Here is a 16,669-nt window from a genome sequence, read left to right as displayed (position 1 = left end):
CTTGGTATTTATTGAGCTTCTCGTGTTCCTTCTTCCTGATGTTGCCATCACTTGGTATTGCAACATCTATCACTACGACCTTCTTCCTTTGTTTGTCCACCACTACGATGTCCGGTTGGTTAGCATCACAAGTTTGTCTGCCTGTATCTGGAAGTCCACCCTCCGGGGACCATCCCATTTTGACCTCAGGACTTCCAGGTCTTACTCGGCACAGATGTTCTTGTATACTATGCCAGCCACTTGGTTATGGCATTCCATGTATGCCCTGCCTGCTAGCATCTTGCATCCTGCTGTTATGTGCTGGATTGTCTCAGGGGCATCTCTGCACAGCCAATCTATTGATCTTGTGCTTAGAGCTTGTTCCTGTGCTGCCATGATTAGTGCCTCTGTGCTGTCATCAGTCCAGCTTTGTCCAGCCATTGGTAGGATTTCTCTATGTCAGCCACTTCTTCTATCTGCTGGTGGTACATGCCGTGCAGAGGCCTGTCCTTCCATGATGGTTCCTGTTCTTCCTCCTCTTCTTTCTTGGGTTTCTGCTGCCTGAGGTACTCGCTAAACACATGATCATTTGTGGCCATCTTCCTGATGTATTCATGGATCTTTGTTGTTTCATCTAGGACAGTGGTTCTGACACTCACTAGTCCTCAGCTTCCTTCCTTCTGCTTAGCGTACAGTCTCAGGGTGCTGGATTTGGGGTGAAACCCTCCATGCATGGTAAGGAGCTTTCTTGTCTTGACATCAGTGGCTTCTGTTGCTTCTTTTGGCCAGCTTATTATCCCAGCAGGGTATCTGACAACTGGCAGGGCATAGGTGTTGATAGCCTGGATCTTGTTCTTCTCATTCAGCTGACCGAGTAGATACTAGGCCGCGCAGGCTGGGGAGTGCATTCGGCAGCCAGTAACAATCTTTCTGCAGGTTCACCAACGAAAATCTCGTTAGGACTTTTACTTCCTTTAGTTTGACAAGTTTCATTGCTGAACATTTTTCCTACACAAAAAAAGGTTAGACTCACCTTCAGCTATGTTTATAATCTGATCACCACCAACAAAAGCGGCTCCTCAGTGCAGCCAGAAAATGCTTGAAGTCACATGGTCCGATCTTGCATTCTGATTGGTTCTAGGGACATGGAGGTATTTATGGGCAATGGGAAATCACATTTGAAGGCTTTTGATATTTCAGACTACTCAGAGACAGGTATTTAATGGATTATGAAGATTGATTGGCATATAGTACCTGTGGCAGTACTATTCAGGGGCTGGATGGAAAGCTCTGGCGGTCCGGATGTGGCCCGCAGGCCGCCAGTTGACGTTCCCTGCTCTAAAGTTTCCTGACAAAGCATCACCGTGTAACAGTTGAGAGTGAAACTGGGTCGGGTTTTATTGTAAAAACAAAAATGGAATATTAACTCCAACAATAATACAGCCTTTTCAAGCAAGAAGAGCCTCAATATACTCACTCCACAAGATTATCTAGTTTCAAGCTTTTTCACTCAAGTCCAGCAAGCCATTCTCTGCAGCACATAGGATTTTGTGGACTGGTAGAGTGGTATTGAGTGGTAAGCTGAGATCTCAAAATGATTTCACTCTCCCGTTATCATAGCAGACAAAGAAATTAAATATTGATTCCCGGTGTGGCACCACAGGCTGAAATTAACCATTCTCTCTGCTCTCTCTCATTCTTTCCCTCCCTGTTCACTTGCTTATTCTGTCTGTCCTTCTATTGCATCCCAATTTTTATACCTCCCTATTTTATTATTCCCTCTCTAAAGGACTCTCTTCTCATTCTGACTGACTGTTTCTCTTTCCCTGTCCGACACTCTTTTAATGCACTGTGACCGGTTGTAATAGAGAAAAGCAGAGAAGCTGTACATGGCATGACTTTAAATCTTCTCCCTAGCTGATGAAATGATAGTCTATCTCTATATATAATTCCACATTGTGGCTTAATTTCAGGGTTTTTCTTTTTTTTTCCCAAAGACTTCACAGACCTTTTAAAGTTTTGAGTAAATGCCATAACCTCAGGTCATCTGAAATTCTCTCAAAGCTGCCGCGTTTTTTCTGAAACCTTAGTTTGATGAAAACAAGGTTAAGAGGTGCAGACAGATTGTCATGCAGTACAACAAGCTGTAATATTTTTTAAAATTGGTACAGAGAATGTGAGATTGCAGCCATTTGAAAGTCATTCGAATTTCACTTTGAAATAACACTTAGTAGCAGTTTTTCTTTTAGAACTGGGAGCTATAACGGATGATTCCACACCTCATGATTTAATAACAGTGTTGCCATCAAGGCCAATCATATTTTCTTATCAAATTGCCCATTTTGTTTAAGAGTGTCCATATAAGATCACATAACATACAAACAATTGCACTGCAAACATGCAAACATGGAAACTCTGAGTTGCGTCTTTTTGTACTGTATTCCACATCCTTGGCTCAGTTCTTAAGAATTGCTCGATCTATCGTCTCTTTTAACTAAAAAAAGATGTCAAGCAATCACAATAAGCCAGTAATTCCTGTATTTTTAATTGTGTTATGTGTGTTGCTCTGGGCCTTTTGTGTTTTTCATTAAGTTTCAATAAAGATGTATCTTGTTTGCCCCCCAAATGACTACCAAGGCCTCTATTTCGATCCTGGAGTGTAGCATACGGAACATGTTTCAAATTAGCTTCAACTAAGGCTTGAGAATTGACTTCAGTAAAACTGACCAAAATGTACAGATTCACACATGAACAACACATAAGAACATAAAATTAGTATATGGCGCCCATCCTCCACAGACAACGAGGTTGCCGCTAACCGTTAGCTGCTACTTTAGCCTCAGAGCTAGCCCAGCCCAAATCAAGTCACCCAAATGCCTCCAGTGCTCAAAACCACCAAACAGAGGTCAGTCCATCTCTTATCTACAGGTCTAAGGTGGATCAGGGTGTCTTTGTTCAACTTTCCTCTACTTGTTCCCAGCTTTTCTCAGATCAGGCAGGCACGATGTCATCTGCTCTCCTCTCTGCCTCAGCAGTGCATAGATATGTGATTGCTAGAGGCTGCTAATAATAATAATAATAATAATAATAATACCTATTTGATGGAAGTAACGATTGCTTCTATCAACATGTGACACATTTATGACACATGCACAACTTTATTTGTTCTGCTTAGTAAAGTGTCAGTCTTGCTAGTTATAAACCCCACGTCAGCATATTTCCACAATATAACCAACAGGCAAAGTTGGTTTTTTTTATTGGTTTTTTTTTGGCCTTTTAGATAAAATAAGATAGTGTTTATTTGTCACATGCACAGTTATACACAGTACAATGCACAGTGAAATGTATTTTGTACCTGCAACCATATATACACACACATATAAATAAGAAGAATAAAAATAAAAAAAGTAATTCACACTATACACTATACTCTATATACTATACACTATACACACTTTTATAAATTATAATATTTACATTGTGCAGTAATGGTCCAGTTAGGGCTCAGAGTTGAGCAGACGGATGGCTTGTGGGTAAAAACTCTTCTTCAACCTTTCAGTCTTAGCCCTCAGGCAGCGGTAACGCCGGCCTGATGGGAGCAGGGAGAAGAGAGAGTGTCCGGGGTGGCTGGGCTGTTTTAGGATCTTCATGGCCCTCAGCCTGCACTGCTTGGTGTAAATGTCCTGCAGGTTGGGGAGGGTGGTTCTGATGGTCCGTTCAGCTGAACGAACCACCCTTTTTAGGGCCATGAAGTCCTGCTTGGTGCAGTTTCCCATCCAGGTGGTGATGCTCCCACGCATGATGCTCTCAATGGTGCAGGTGTAAAAGTTCCTGAGCACCTTGAGTGGGAGCTTGAAGTCTCTCAGCCGCCTGAGGAGGTAGAGACGCTGTCTGGCCTTCTTCACAGTGATGTTTATGTGATGAGTCCAGGACAGGTCCTGTGAGATGGTCACTCCCAGGTATTTGAAGGTGTCCACTCTTTCCACCTCAGCACCACTGATGACAAGTGGATGGTAGTCCCTCTGCTGCTTCCTGCTGAAGTCCACGATCAGTTCCTTCGTTTTGCTGACGTTGAGCAGGAGGTGGTTCTCCTGGCACCAGTTCTCCAGGCGGGAGACCTCTCTCCTGTAGGCTGTCTCCTCATTGTGAGAGATTAGTCCCACAACAGCAGTGTCGTCAGTGTCGTTTACGACTTTATTTGATGGCTTTGCAGTGGAGAGAGACAGGAACGTGGGAGGAGAGAGACGGGGGAAGACATACATGTGGTAAATGGCAACAGGTCGAGACTCGAACCTGCACCGCCTGCACTGCCACGCGTCATATATGGTTACCTGCTCAAACTCTGAGCCACTGTGGCACCAACAAAGTTGTTTAATAAAGATGCAAAGTGTCACTAAGAGTTTGAAACTACATTGTCCACTTTGGGTCCCTGTAGATGGTCCATTTAATGCATAAAGTAACCACTGTCTAACCACTGTCACTGCTTTGTGTCTTTAAACAACTTAATCTATGGTGACTATGTAAGGCTTTCCCTAAGCACTGGCCCTGGAGGAAAGAACTTTTTTTAAACTAATGAATACAAAGTAAAAGTAAGTAGTCTGTGCCTGTCAAATGCAATACTTTCAGTAGTGGTATGGTGTTCTCTAATCAGACATTTGTGCAAATGAAGTTCATCTTAGTTGGTTCAGCAGCGCTGGCCCTGGAAAATGCACAAACAAGTAAGGAGGTGAGCACAGCTACAGCTGGAGCTTATACTCAGCCTGATGACTGCAAAAAGTAACAGCTACTCAGTATGATCCAGTTTCTTAATTCTGTATGAAATCCAATGGAGCAGCACTGTACACTGGCCTCAGACTGTTTATAGAGTTGAATTAACACAACAGAGCTGTTGAATGGATTACATTATATTGTACATTATACTTTCTTTTATTGTCTCTGCTTCTATATGTAGGCTACAGTAAAGTGATGTTTGTCTCTTTTTTGTGGTTGTGAGTGGTACAAGCTTGGACTGGAGTCATTATGACTTCAGCTTGAGTAAGATTTGACTCACACATCTGGTGACGTACAACTCAATTAGTTTATTTGAAAAGACTCAAAACCTGCTGGGGGCATGATGATGATGCTATGATTTGTCAGTATTACATCATATAATACATTTAAAATATTACAATATTTTCTTTCAGGCCGAACAATTTTATGCTTTTATTGTTCATTTTAGTCATTCCACAGTACTAAGCAGCAGCTTGTGTCCAGGCTAAAGGCAATGGAGCATTTCATGAAGGGACATGGTGGAGTTGTGTGGACAACAACTTCACAGTAAATGTTACTTTGTAAACACACATCCAGAATTAGAAATAAATGTCAGTGTGTCAACTTTAATAGCAAGTAACTTAAAAGGAAAAAGAGGAAACATAAAATGCATGAACTGTTGCCACATTATTGACCAACATTTCAACTATAGATTTTATTGCACAGGTTAAAGTGAAGAAAATGAACATATTCCTGTATGTAAGGTCAGTTTGTGTCACATCAGTATCTCCTGATAGGATAGTCTACTTAATACAACAATGCAGTGTTCTCAGTCTAAAGAAAAGCTCATAATACATAATTTTTTTCAGCCCGGGGTGCTAATGCTAAAAGCTGTTAATTTGAGTGATAGGGCCCACATATGTAACCATAAAGCACCAAACGATCGCTAGGGCTAATGACAGCCCCCGCCATAGACATTTATACCTAGACGCCGCATTGAGCGCTGACTCGCACGTCAACGTCGCCGCCATATTGGAGGAGGCAAAAGCGGCCAACATAACATGAGAGAGACGCTGCACTCTGGTGCTGTACGGAGCTGTTCGAACCATTTTACAGTCAAAACGGGATCACATGGGATTACCTTTTACAGGTAAGACTGATGAATTGTTTTTGATCGTATTTGGCCATTCTAACATTTTGAAAACAAAATTATTTTTTGTGCGTAACAGTTTCCCAGTGTATATTAGTGCATATTTGAATGTGTGAATGAACGCTTTAACTTAAATAACTTTGTAGAAAGGCGCTTTATGAAGTTCAGTCCATTGAGTCCACAGCGCAGCTTTGCCTCCTCCAATATGGCGGACACACAGTTACGTAACATCAGCGGGCCAACCCAGTCAACGAGGCGTCTACGTACATATGTCTATGGCCCCCGCTAGCAAACTGTGGTTATAGTGATCGTTCTGGTGGCTCCAGCTGACGTAAAGTAAAAATAACAGCTGACATGTCAGCTGTGCAGAGAATGCCTCAGCCCAGCGCTAGGCGTCTCAGCCTGGCGCAGCACCTGGCGATCAACTGCTAGCTAGAACACTGCTTCTTCTCAGCATTTGCAAACTAATCTAAGCAAGTCTTTTGCTTCAGTAAACTGTTTAAGATGCAAAAAACTTTGACCGTGATGCCAAAAGTCTTGAGAAAACCGAGCACATGACATATTTTATTCACATGCATTCACAAAGAACTGCTGCGCCACTCCTTTCTAAGAGCCCTGATGTGTAACTGCAAAATAAAGCAGGTTAATGTCAGTAATTACTGCCAAAACGTAGAAATTAGAAAAAAACATTCAACCACCATTTGATTCCTCTTCTTCAGGAGATGTGCTTGTATTTTTCTAATGATTATAATTTTAAAATTATTTAACATTTCACTAAAATTTTCATTTTATTTGAATGGAGAGAGTCTTCAAATCCTCATACAACTTCCTCCTCTTTCAAGTGTTCCACATAGTTTGAGCGACAGACACCATTCACACTTTAAAATGAAGCCAAGCTGAGCGCCTGGCTGGCTTAGTGGTGAAGCCAGGTGTTGTGTGAAATTCTGTTCCCCCGTGAAAATCTGTTCCCCCTGTGTCGGGAGCACGAACTGCAGGCAGAGAGACTTTCTTCACGGCTCTTCTGGTAAATTAATTTGTTCCCATGTCATGGAGGGGGAACACAATATTTTGAATGGCTGAAATATTTGGTTCCCCCGTGTAACTTTGGCAAATAAAGAGCAAATGTTGTCATGTTGTTGTTCTTGATGAGAGGAATAAACACCGTAAAAGACTTTTACCGAGAAACTGATCAGAAGCGCCGTGAAGACTGTCGGGTCCGCCTCTCTGCCTGCGCTCTCCCGACACAGGGGGAACAGATTCTCACGGGGGAACAGAATTTCGCGCAACACCGGCCTGTCGCCAATTTGCCCGCGTGTCTTCCCCCGTATCTGTACCCCAATTTCTGTCACTCTGCACTGTAGACAAACTCGCTGTGGCCAAAAATGCAAAAAAAATGAAGCCAAGACATTGAAGTATCCATCTGGTATTTATCTATTCAGTATCTTTTGTGGTTTTTCTTCACTTTCAGTCTGATGTATGTTTGACCTCAGAGGGTAGAATGTGTGTGTGTTGGATGGAATGTTGGTGGTTAGACTGAGAGCTCCAGCTGACAGAGTGGGAGACTTCAAATTTTTCATCTTAAATTTTTCTTTTTAAACTGCCACTGTGTCCACAGTGTTCATTCTACAGCCATCATTTTACCCTCAAAATGTAGAGCCACTCCTCTTCTTTCAAACAATGTGTCTCTCAACCCTAACAGATGTAAATATTTGAAACGGCCAGGATCCAAGTACAGGGAGTACCTTCCAACTCCTCCATTAAGAACAATGTAATTTTAGAGAGGAGATTTTCTCAAAACCAGAAAAGAGCCCCTTTTTTAAACTGCTCCCATGATGACATTTTTAACACCAGGTAAATAAAAAATAAACTGCTGTTTAGAGCAGGTCCTTGTGATGCTCACAGTTTAAAACGTATTCTGATAGGAGCTACAGTTTTTGATTTAGAAGCCGTTGTTCAACAGGTGCACCGAGGCAAATTTAATAGGGATCTGCCACAAAGTGACTGTAATTCAGCAGTTAGGCAGTGCATCTGACTGCTGTTTTCAATTGGTGGATTTAAATGTATGCAAGCATTCTGATTGGCAGAATGAATTTTAAACCGATTGGTGGATTTGTCTTCAGAATGCAAGAGGTTCTAAGCTGGGGAAAGTGATGTCACACTTTGATGTTTTATTAGAGTGCTAAGATCAAAGAGTCACAGCACCTCTCCCAGAGTTCATAAGCAGACCTCGAGTGAAAATTCCAACAGATTGCAACTGTTATTTCTTTGGTGAATACAAACTTACAAACTTGTCAGTGATTTCAAGAAATCAAGAATGACTACCAACCAAGAGACTTTTTCAGAAACCTCAGAGTTCGCTGTGAACACTGACAGCTTTGACAGAATTAAAGCAGAAAATGATGCTTTAAATGAAGAACACGAAGCGCTCCAGAAGGAGCTCCAGCTCCTGCAGGAAAGAACCAGAAGTAAAATGGTGTTACAGGAAAACTGCGAGGAGCTAAGAAAATTAAATGAAGAAATGAAGGAACAGCATGCAGCAATGAAAAGAGAAGTCCAGAGACTCAAAGATGGGCGTGAGCACGTCGCGAGTTTAGTTGAGTGTTGTAAGGCTAACAATGAAGCCTACAGCAACATTCAACAAGAGAATGAGATGCTGCAGGAAGAGATTGAGGAGGTTCAGCAAGCTCTGGAAGAAGTAAAATCTTTAGTGAGAGAAACAGCCAATGATGACATTATGAACTCTCTGAGGTCTAAACATTGGGATTTGCGCAAGAAGCGGCAAAATCTCCTTGAAGAATATTACAGCTATCACAGTCGAGGAAGTCTGAGGCTGTTGAACAGCATAAAAAAAGAAAATGCCGACTTGGAAGCTCAAATCAATGACCTTAATATCAGTATCCAAATGAGAAGAGATTTGGAAGAGCTTAAAGCTGAGGAGAAAGCCCTGCAAAAGCAAAGCAGAAAACTCTTAAAAAAACAAGCTGGTCTCTCCAAGCAGATTGAAATCGAAGAAGATTGGAGACAAAAGTATTTTGTGCTGAGGCAACAGACAGATGCCATAAAGCAGAAAAATGAAGAAGCAGCTCAACAAATTCAGATCCTCAATAAGAATTTAGAGGATTTAGCTGCTGTTAAGGTGGCCTATAAGACTCTGAAAGCAGAGAAGAACAACATGACGAGTCAACATACGACTCTGGAGAGGACGATTGAGGGGCTACGGTCAAAGGTCCAAAAAGAACAATCTTTGCGGCAAAAAACGGACAATCTCAGAGCTGAGATTGAAGCCCTCAGCCTGACAGCTCCCGCTCTGCAGGCCCAAATCACAGAGCTGCGCATAAACCTCCAAGGAGAAAGAGTCCTTAACCTGATGTATGAGTCATTGGAGGCTGAAAAAAAGAGCATTATTCAGCGCAACAACCTCATGCAGAGAGAACGGGACAAACTGATGAAGAAAATGAAAAAGAAAGGACTCTCAAGGAGAAATGTCCAGCAATGAGAGCTGAGACAGATAACCTCAGAAGGGAACGAGGAGCCCGAAAAAGGGGCTTCCTACATGGAGTCAGAAAGTATGTAGCTCTCTGGATTTACATTATATCTCAAAGATGATCTTAAATTAGCAATTCATTAAAATTAGTTAAGCAACTACCCAACCAGCCTCGGCAGATGGCTGCCCCTTCCTGAGCCCGGTTCTGCCGGAGGTTTCTTCCTGAAAAGGGAGTTTTTCCTCCCCACTGTCGCCACTTGCTTGCTCATAAGGGGGTCGTTTGATTGTTGGGGTTTCTGTATAATATTGTATGACCTTTACTCAGCAATATAATACATATGCCAAGTGAATTGTTCAGAATACAGCAATTCACTGTGTTCTGTCCAAACCTTTGACTGGCTAATCTTATTTAACATACAGTAGTATGTTAAATAAGATTAAAAAAAAAATTTAAACTCAAATAAAAAAAAAAAAATTTTTAATTATTTTGTCAGTATATATTTATTTTACCACTTTGAAATGTTTTACTCCATCCATCCATTCTCTTCCGCTTATCCCATGCAGTGTCATGGTGTGTGTGTGTGGGTGGTGGTGGGGGTGGGGGGGCTCAGGGTTTATACAGGAATCCTAGAGTTCAATTTACTTCCTTTTACTACCTATTTTTACTACTTATAAAATATTTTTACTACCAGCATGAAATTGAGCAGCAGCCTTTTTTGGGGTAGCGGTGGATTCACAGCACTAAGATGATCGCCCATCTCTCACCAGAGGCAAAACTTTATCCCACTTACTTACCTCATACACATTAATATTCCAAATGCATTTCAAGAAGACTCAGGAAATTTGTTCTTTTAAGAATATAAACAAAATGCAATGAAATTCAGGTTTCACAAGCCGATGAGTTATTTTCCAATAGAATATTGGAATACTGGTTTGCTGCTAAGGTGTGACGGCAATACTTGTGCTCGTAGCTGACCTTGAGGTTGCAGTTGCAGTGCTTTGTGTAGCACCAATAAACAAAATAGGGATCTGCTCCCCGCGCGCGTGAATCCGATGCTGGTGAACAGTGGGTGCTCGGTGTGATTTCATCGCCGTCACACCGTTCCAGGTCAGATTTATATTTTTTCTGCACACTTTACAAAATGCCTCTCGATCATTCCCCGTGACCGGCTTAACCCTCTGGGGTCCGGGGTATATTTGGCCATTTTTGACTACTTTTGTTTTTAGCTTTATAGTTGACCTTAGAAATTGTTTACCTTGCCTTGTTTGGTATCATTTCTTTCAGCACCACCTCGTGTGTGACTGTATAGTTATTCTTTCATTTTGACATAATGTATTAACACATTGGACTTATATTAACCCTCCTAAAACCTGACTACTGAGTGGAAGTCTTACACGCCTCTCTGCAGCTTCTCTCCTCCTGCCATCCCCCCAAAACCCCATCCCCATAGAGTCGGTGCCTGCTCCCAGACCACCAAAAAACAAAGCTAAAATCAGCAAAAAAATATTTAGGCATAAAAATTTAAAAACAATATATAATACAACTTCATCAACTGGACCAAAGAATAAAACAATTAAATGTGGATTATTAAACATTAGGTCTCTCTCTTCCAAGTCCCTTTTACTAAATGATTTAATAATTGATCAACATATTGATTTATTCTGCCTTACAGAAACCTGGTTACAGCAGGATGAATATGTTAGTTTAAATGATTCAACACCCCCGAGTCACAGTAACTGTCAGAATGCTCGAAGCACAGGTCGAGGAGGAGGATTAGCTGCAATCTTCAATTCCAGCTTACTAATTACCAATGATCTTCTTAGAGCCTCTGACAGTGGACTCATCTCTGTTCTTGTCCTGTTGGACCTCAGTGCAGCTTTTGATACTGTTGACCATAACATTTTATTACAGAGATTAGAGCTTGCTATAGGTATTAAAGGTACTGCACTGCAGTGGTTTGAATCATATTTATCTCATAGACTCCAATTTGTTCATGTAAATGGGGAGTCTTCTTCACACACTAAGGTTAATTATGGAGTTCCACAGGGTTCTGTGCTAGGACCAATTCTATTTACATTATACATGCTTCCCTTAGGCAGTATTATTAGAAAGCACTGCATCAATTTTCATTGTTATGCAGGTGATACTCAGCTTTACCTATCAATGAAGCCAGATGACACACATCAATTAGTTAAACTGCAGGAATGTCTTAAAGACATTAAGGCCTGGATGACCTCTAATTTCCTGCTTCTAAATTCAGATAAAACTGAAATTCTTGTTCTCGGCCCCACAAATCTTAGAAACATGGTGTCTAACCAGATACTTACTCTGGATGGCATTACTTTGGCCTCCAGTAACACTGTGAGAAATCTTGGAGTCATTTTTGACCAGGATATGTCCTTCAATGCACATATTAAACAAATATGTAGGACCGCTTTTTTGCATTTGCGCAATATTTCTAAAATTAGAAACATCCTTTCTCAGACTGATGCTGAAAAGCTAATTCATGCATTTATTACTTCTAGGCAGGACTATTGTAATTCATTATTATCAGGCTGTCCTAAAAGCTCCCTAAAAAGCCGTCAGCTGATCCAAAATGCTGCAGCTAGAGTACTGACAGGGACTAGAAAGAGAGAGCAGATTTCTCCCATATTGGCTTCTCTTCATTGGCTCCCTGTTAAATCTAGAATAGAATTTAAAATCCTTCTCCTCACATACAAGGTCTTGAATAATCAGGCCCCATCTTATCTCAAAGACCTCATAGTACCATATCACCCCAACAGAGCACTTCTCTCTCAGACTGCTGGCTTACTTGTGGTTCCTAGGAGACTTAAGAGTAGAATGGGAGGCAGAGCCTTCAGCTTTCAGGCCCCTCTTCTGTGGAACCAGCTCCCAGCTTGGATTCGGGAAACAGACACCCTCTCTATTTTTAAGATTAGGCTTAAAACTTTCCTTTATGATCAAGCTTATAGTTAGGGCTGGATCAGGTGACCCTGAACCCTCCCTTAGTTATGCTGCTATAGGCCTAGTCTGCTGGGGGGTTCCCATAATGCACTGTTTCTTTTCATTTTTAAACTGTTTATCCTCCACTCTGCATTTAATCATTAGTTATTATTAATCTCTGTCTCTCCCCCCTCAGCAGATGACCCCCCCTCCCTGAGCCTGGTTCTGATGGAGGTTTCTTCCTGTTAAAGGGAGTTTTTCCTTCCCACTGTCACCAAGTGCTGCTCATAGGGGGTCGTTTTGACTGTTGGGTTTTCTCTGTATTATTGTATTGTGTACCCACAATACAAAGCACCTTGAGGTGACTGTTTGTTGTCATTTGGTGCTATATAAATGCAATTGAATTGAATTGAATAATCACATAAAAAAAAGAAATCTGAGTAGAAAAATGTTAGATTTTTTTTTTTTAACTGTAAAAATCACAAACATGCTTAATAAATTATTTTTACAATTAAAATGTAAATATAAGTTGTAAATTTTCAAAACTTGTGTAAAAATATAGTAAATAATAACCCTTTTAAAACTATTAACCAGTGGCAATAGGTCACCAAAAAAAAGAACATAACAGTGTTCTTTTTTTTGTGAAGGTAGACATCAATTTAGTTCACATTTAAAACATTTAATTAGGGCCCAAGCACAACCTGTGCAAAGGCCTTATTGTAATTGCTTTGGACATTTACACAAATGAATTGTTTTTTGAGGGCCTTAACATGCTCAAAAACTCATTAAATTTTGCACATGCCAGGTCTGGTGAAAATTTAAGTATTTTAATGGTTTCAGGCATGGCCCTTTCAAAGTGGCTCTACAGCGCCACCTTTAGTTTAGTTCCCACTGCTGTGTTTCACGTACATGTATGAAATTTGGTACATGTAACATGTCCAAACGAACAAAAAAGACCACTAGGTCCAATGCCCGAAACACAACAGGAAGTCTGCCATTTTGAATTAAATGGGTGATTTTAGCAATTTTACATTTTAAAAATGGTGAGTTTTCAGCAGAGGGCGTGGCCATGACACCGCAGTGAATTTCGATCATTCGCCAGGAAATTTTGATTGCCTCTCATTCAAACCTACATTATCCAATCTGGATCAAACTTCTTCAGTAAGATGATGGTCCACTCCTGGAGTATATTACAATAAAAACACATTTGGCAAATAATTTGCTGTGTCAGATATGCCGTGACAGTTTCAGCAGAGATTTCTCACAGGCCAGGTGCTATCACAAACACAAATCAGATCAGGCATGGGTCCACCACAATACATCCAAGTGTGCCAAATCAAATTTAGACAATAAGATTGCAGAAATGGTCACATTAGTTTCCCATCTTTCTGAAAATATCAAATAATCAGTCATGTGCACATAAACTAGAAGTAGTTTGTTTAAGTGGACATTGGTGCATGGAGGCTATTTAGGCTAGTCCAATGGGTCAATATAAAACCTCCCCAGTGTTGCAGAATCATTGACTTTATTCAAGTCCAGTGTAGAGACAGACTAGTTTCCCCTCAAGAGAGTCACCAACCCTGCTTGGTGAATTTGTGGTCCTCCATGCTTGGCATAGCAATAGCTCTCTGGGTTGACAGCTGCATTCAAAGGGAGGAAAGTGAGCACGACAGTGAGCAGGCTTAGAGAGGTGACTGACTGTAGACTCGTCCAGCTTTGTTTCTGTAGAAGAAGAAAAAATGTTAAATTACTTCGTTTGTGTGTATTTAATTAATAAAGACAAAAGCTGTGGTGAGGTGTTTTTAACTGAGCAAAGAAGTAAACCAGCTGTCAAAATGACTGCCAACAGATTCACTGCCAGTCGTCTAATTAAGAGATTTTTCCACCAGCGTGGTGTCCGGTTTGTGGGTGTCTCAGAAATAATGAAGCTGGTGTTTACTGTATTCTAAGAATCTGTCGAACGACACATGTATGCCACTAGTTTAGCATGACCAGGTTAAGAAGTCACTGCTCATTGGCCCCATGCATAGGCCTTTCCTGTAATAGTCTATTTGTTTTCGGTTGATAAAGTTTGATTTTTTTTCTAAGTTTTGGTCCTTTATTTAGCCACGGTGACGGTGACTGCACAGGCTAATTTTCTCTAAACACAGAAATCTGAAATTTAATGCTTCACATGAAATCTTTGCTTGAATTCCAGACTAACACTATTTGGTTTAAATAAAAGGAAAGCAAGTACTCCAATCAAAACTGCGGTAACTGTGTCCTCTGTGTTCCTTGTTATGAGTGTCAGTCAAGTTTTAAATTGTACACACATGAACAAGCATCCAGTCCCAGCCTGTTAACTCCCACAATCAGCCATAAGTAGGTAATGAAATGCCCTGCATGAATATTGATATCCATGTAAATGTTTTTGTCCTTCCGCTCTTTTTTTTGAGGAACTAAAAATAAGTGCGTGATTAAAGGGAAATTTAATTGTGAGTTAAGGTTGGAGGTATTATTTACTGGCCTTCATTCAGCTGGAGTGGGGACGTGTCACAACAGCAGTTAATGTTTAGAGAGCAACTGCCTTTAGAAAGAATAAAATAGAAAAGGTTGACAACATTGTGTCAGTGGCAGTGGCAGGGATGATTGGACACCCGAGCTCTCTCCCCTTGACAGACCTTGATAAAAGGAAACTCTAATTAAATGCAATGTGACAGAAGAACACAGTGACATCAGGCAGGCACAGAGGATGTGGACAGTTGAGATAAGCCTCCAGTTGATTGACTGTTGCATTCTGTTTCCTTCCACTACCCACTTTAGTCTCAGCAATTTCTGCAACAGCAGTTGTGTTGTTCTTTCAATTATGAGCAGCGCCAGAAAGCAGTCATCCCAGGTGACGAGCCCCATGTTAGTGGTGAACTGTGACAAAAGCTGGAATTGTGCAATTAGCCATAATAACACCCTTACCTCATCCAGCCCCCATCTAAGCACTAAACTATACTTACTGTAGTACAATTTACAGTTGTACTTGACAGTTCTTAATCATTTCAGCCCTGAAACTATTTTTTACAGCTGAAATGGTACTTTGATATAAGTGTATATAATATAAATATCCATCCATCCATTCTCATCTGCTTATCCTGTTCAGGGTCCTGGGGGGGGCTGGGGCTGGGGCTGGAGCCGGAGCCGGAGCCTATCCCAGATGTCATAGGGCAAGAGGCAGGGTACACCCTGTACAGGTCTCCAGCCTGTCGCAGGGCTAACACAGAGAGACAGACAACCATCCACACTCACATTCACACCTGTGGGCAATTTTTAGAGTAGCCAATTAACCTAACCCCAGTAACTGCATGTCTTTGGACTGTGAGAGGAAACCCACGCAGACACTGGGAGAACATGCAAACTCCACATAGAGAGGGAGAGAGGCCCGGGCCAAGGTGGAATCAAACCCAGGCCTTCTAGATGTTATTCTAACTGTGAGGCAGCAGTGCTAACCACCGCGCCACTGTACTAAAAAATATATTGTCCGTAGATACAGAACTGAATAACTTTTAAAACTTTGCTTTTTCTCACAGTAACAGTTACCTGAGATATACATAGAACTTAATGGTCATTGATTAAATGTCCCGAGTTACTATTTAACTTACGCTTAGTTTAGAAAACCATTTAATATTATTGCAATCTCTGAAACATGGCTTACAGCTGATAAGGTGATGAATATTGAGTTAGATGGATATGAATTCATGTGTATGACTAGAAAGTCCAAAAAAGGGGGTGGTGTGGCTCTGTATGTTCAAAAGAGCCTTAGATATAGGGTTGTGGATAGTATGACATTAGCCATTGATGACATATTGGAGTGCCTTACTATAGAAATAGTTATTTTAATGAGTGCATGTACAGCATGAGTCTTTTTCCAACAATCACAAAGCCAAGTAGAATAACATCTTACAGTGCCACTCTGACTGATCATATCTTTATAAATAATATAGACAGTAATGTAATCAGTTGATTGTTGATGAATGACATTAGTGATCACCTACCTGTTTTTTTTGTACTAGAATGTAGCTATAGGAGAGAAATTGTGGAGGTGGTATATAGGAGGGTGAGAACTGAGGAGTCCATATCCGCTTTCAAAATGGATTTACTAAACTATAACTGGAAGAGTGTATATGAAGAAGGTGATGTAAACAAAGCTTATCAATTGTTCATACATACTTTTAAAACCTTGTACAATAAACACTGTCCAATACAACAATATTGTCACAAAAACAAGTTCTCAAAATGTCCTTGGATGTCCAAGGGCTTACAGAATGCTTGTAAAAAAAAAGAATACTCTTTATAGGCAATTTATAAATTGTAGAACGAAACATAATGAACGAAG

The 16,669-nt window shown here is 40.9% G+C and overlaps 2 protein-coding genes across 2 annotated transcripts in view; both read left to right on the top strand.

Moving 5' to 3' along the window:
* naaladl2 (N-acetylated alpha-linked acidic dipeptidase like 2) overlaps nucleotides 1-16,669 on the top strand; it is a 411,382-nt gene that overhangs the window by 276,509 nt on the left and 118,204 nt on the right. The gene's annotated exons all lie outside the window — the stretch shown is intronic.
* On the top strand, nucleotides 7,938-9,757 carry LOC115778901 (protein Hook homolog 1-like). Its single transcript, XM_030727276.1, has one exon. The coding sequence runs from the start codon at nucleotides 8,193-8,195 to the stop codon at nucleotides 9,372-9,374; it is 1,182 nt and encodes a 393-aa protein (XP_030583136.1). The 5' UTR covers nucleotides 7,938-8,192; the 3' UTR covers nucleotides 9,375-9,757.

This window comes from Archocentrus centrarchus, chromosome 4, assembly GCF_007364275.1.
Source record: "Archocentrus centrarchus isolate MPI-CPG fArcCen1 chromosome 4, fArcCen1, whole genome shotgun sequence".
NCBI lineage: Eukaryota > Metazoa > Chordata > Actinopteri > Cichliformes > Cichlidae > Archocentrus > Archocentrus centrarchus.
Note: the sequence above shows the minus strand (reverse complement) of the source record. Positions and strands in the feature narration are given on the sequence as shown.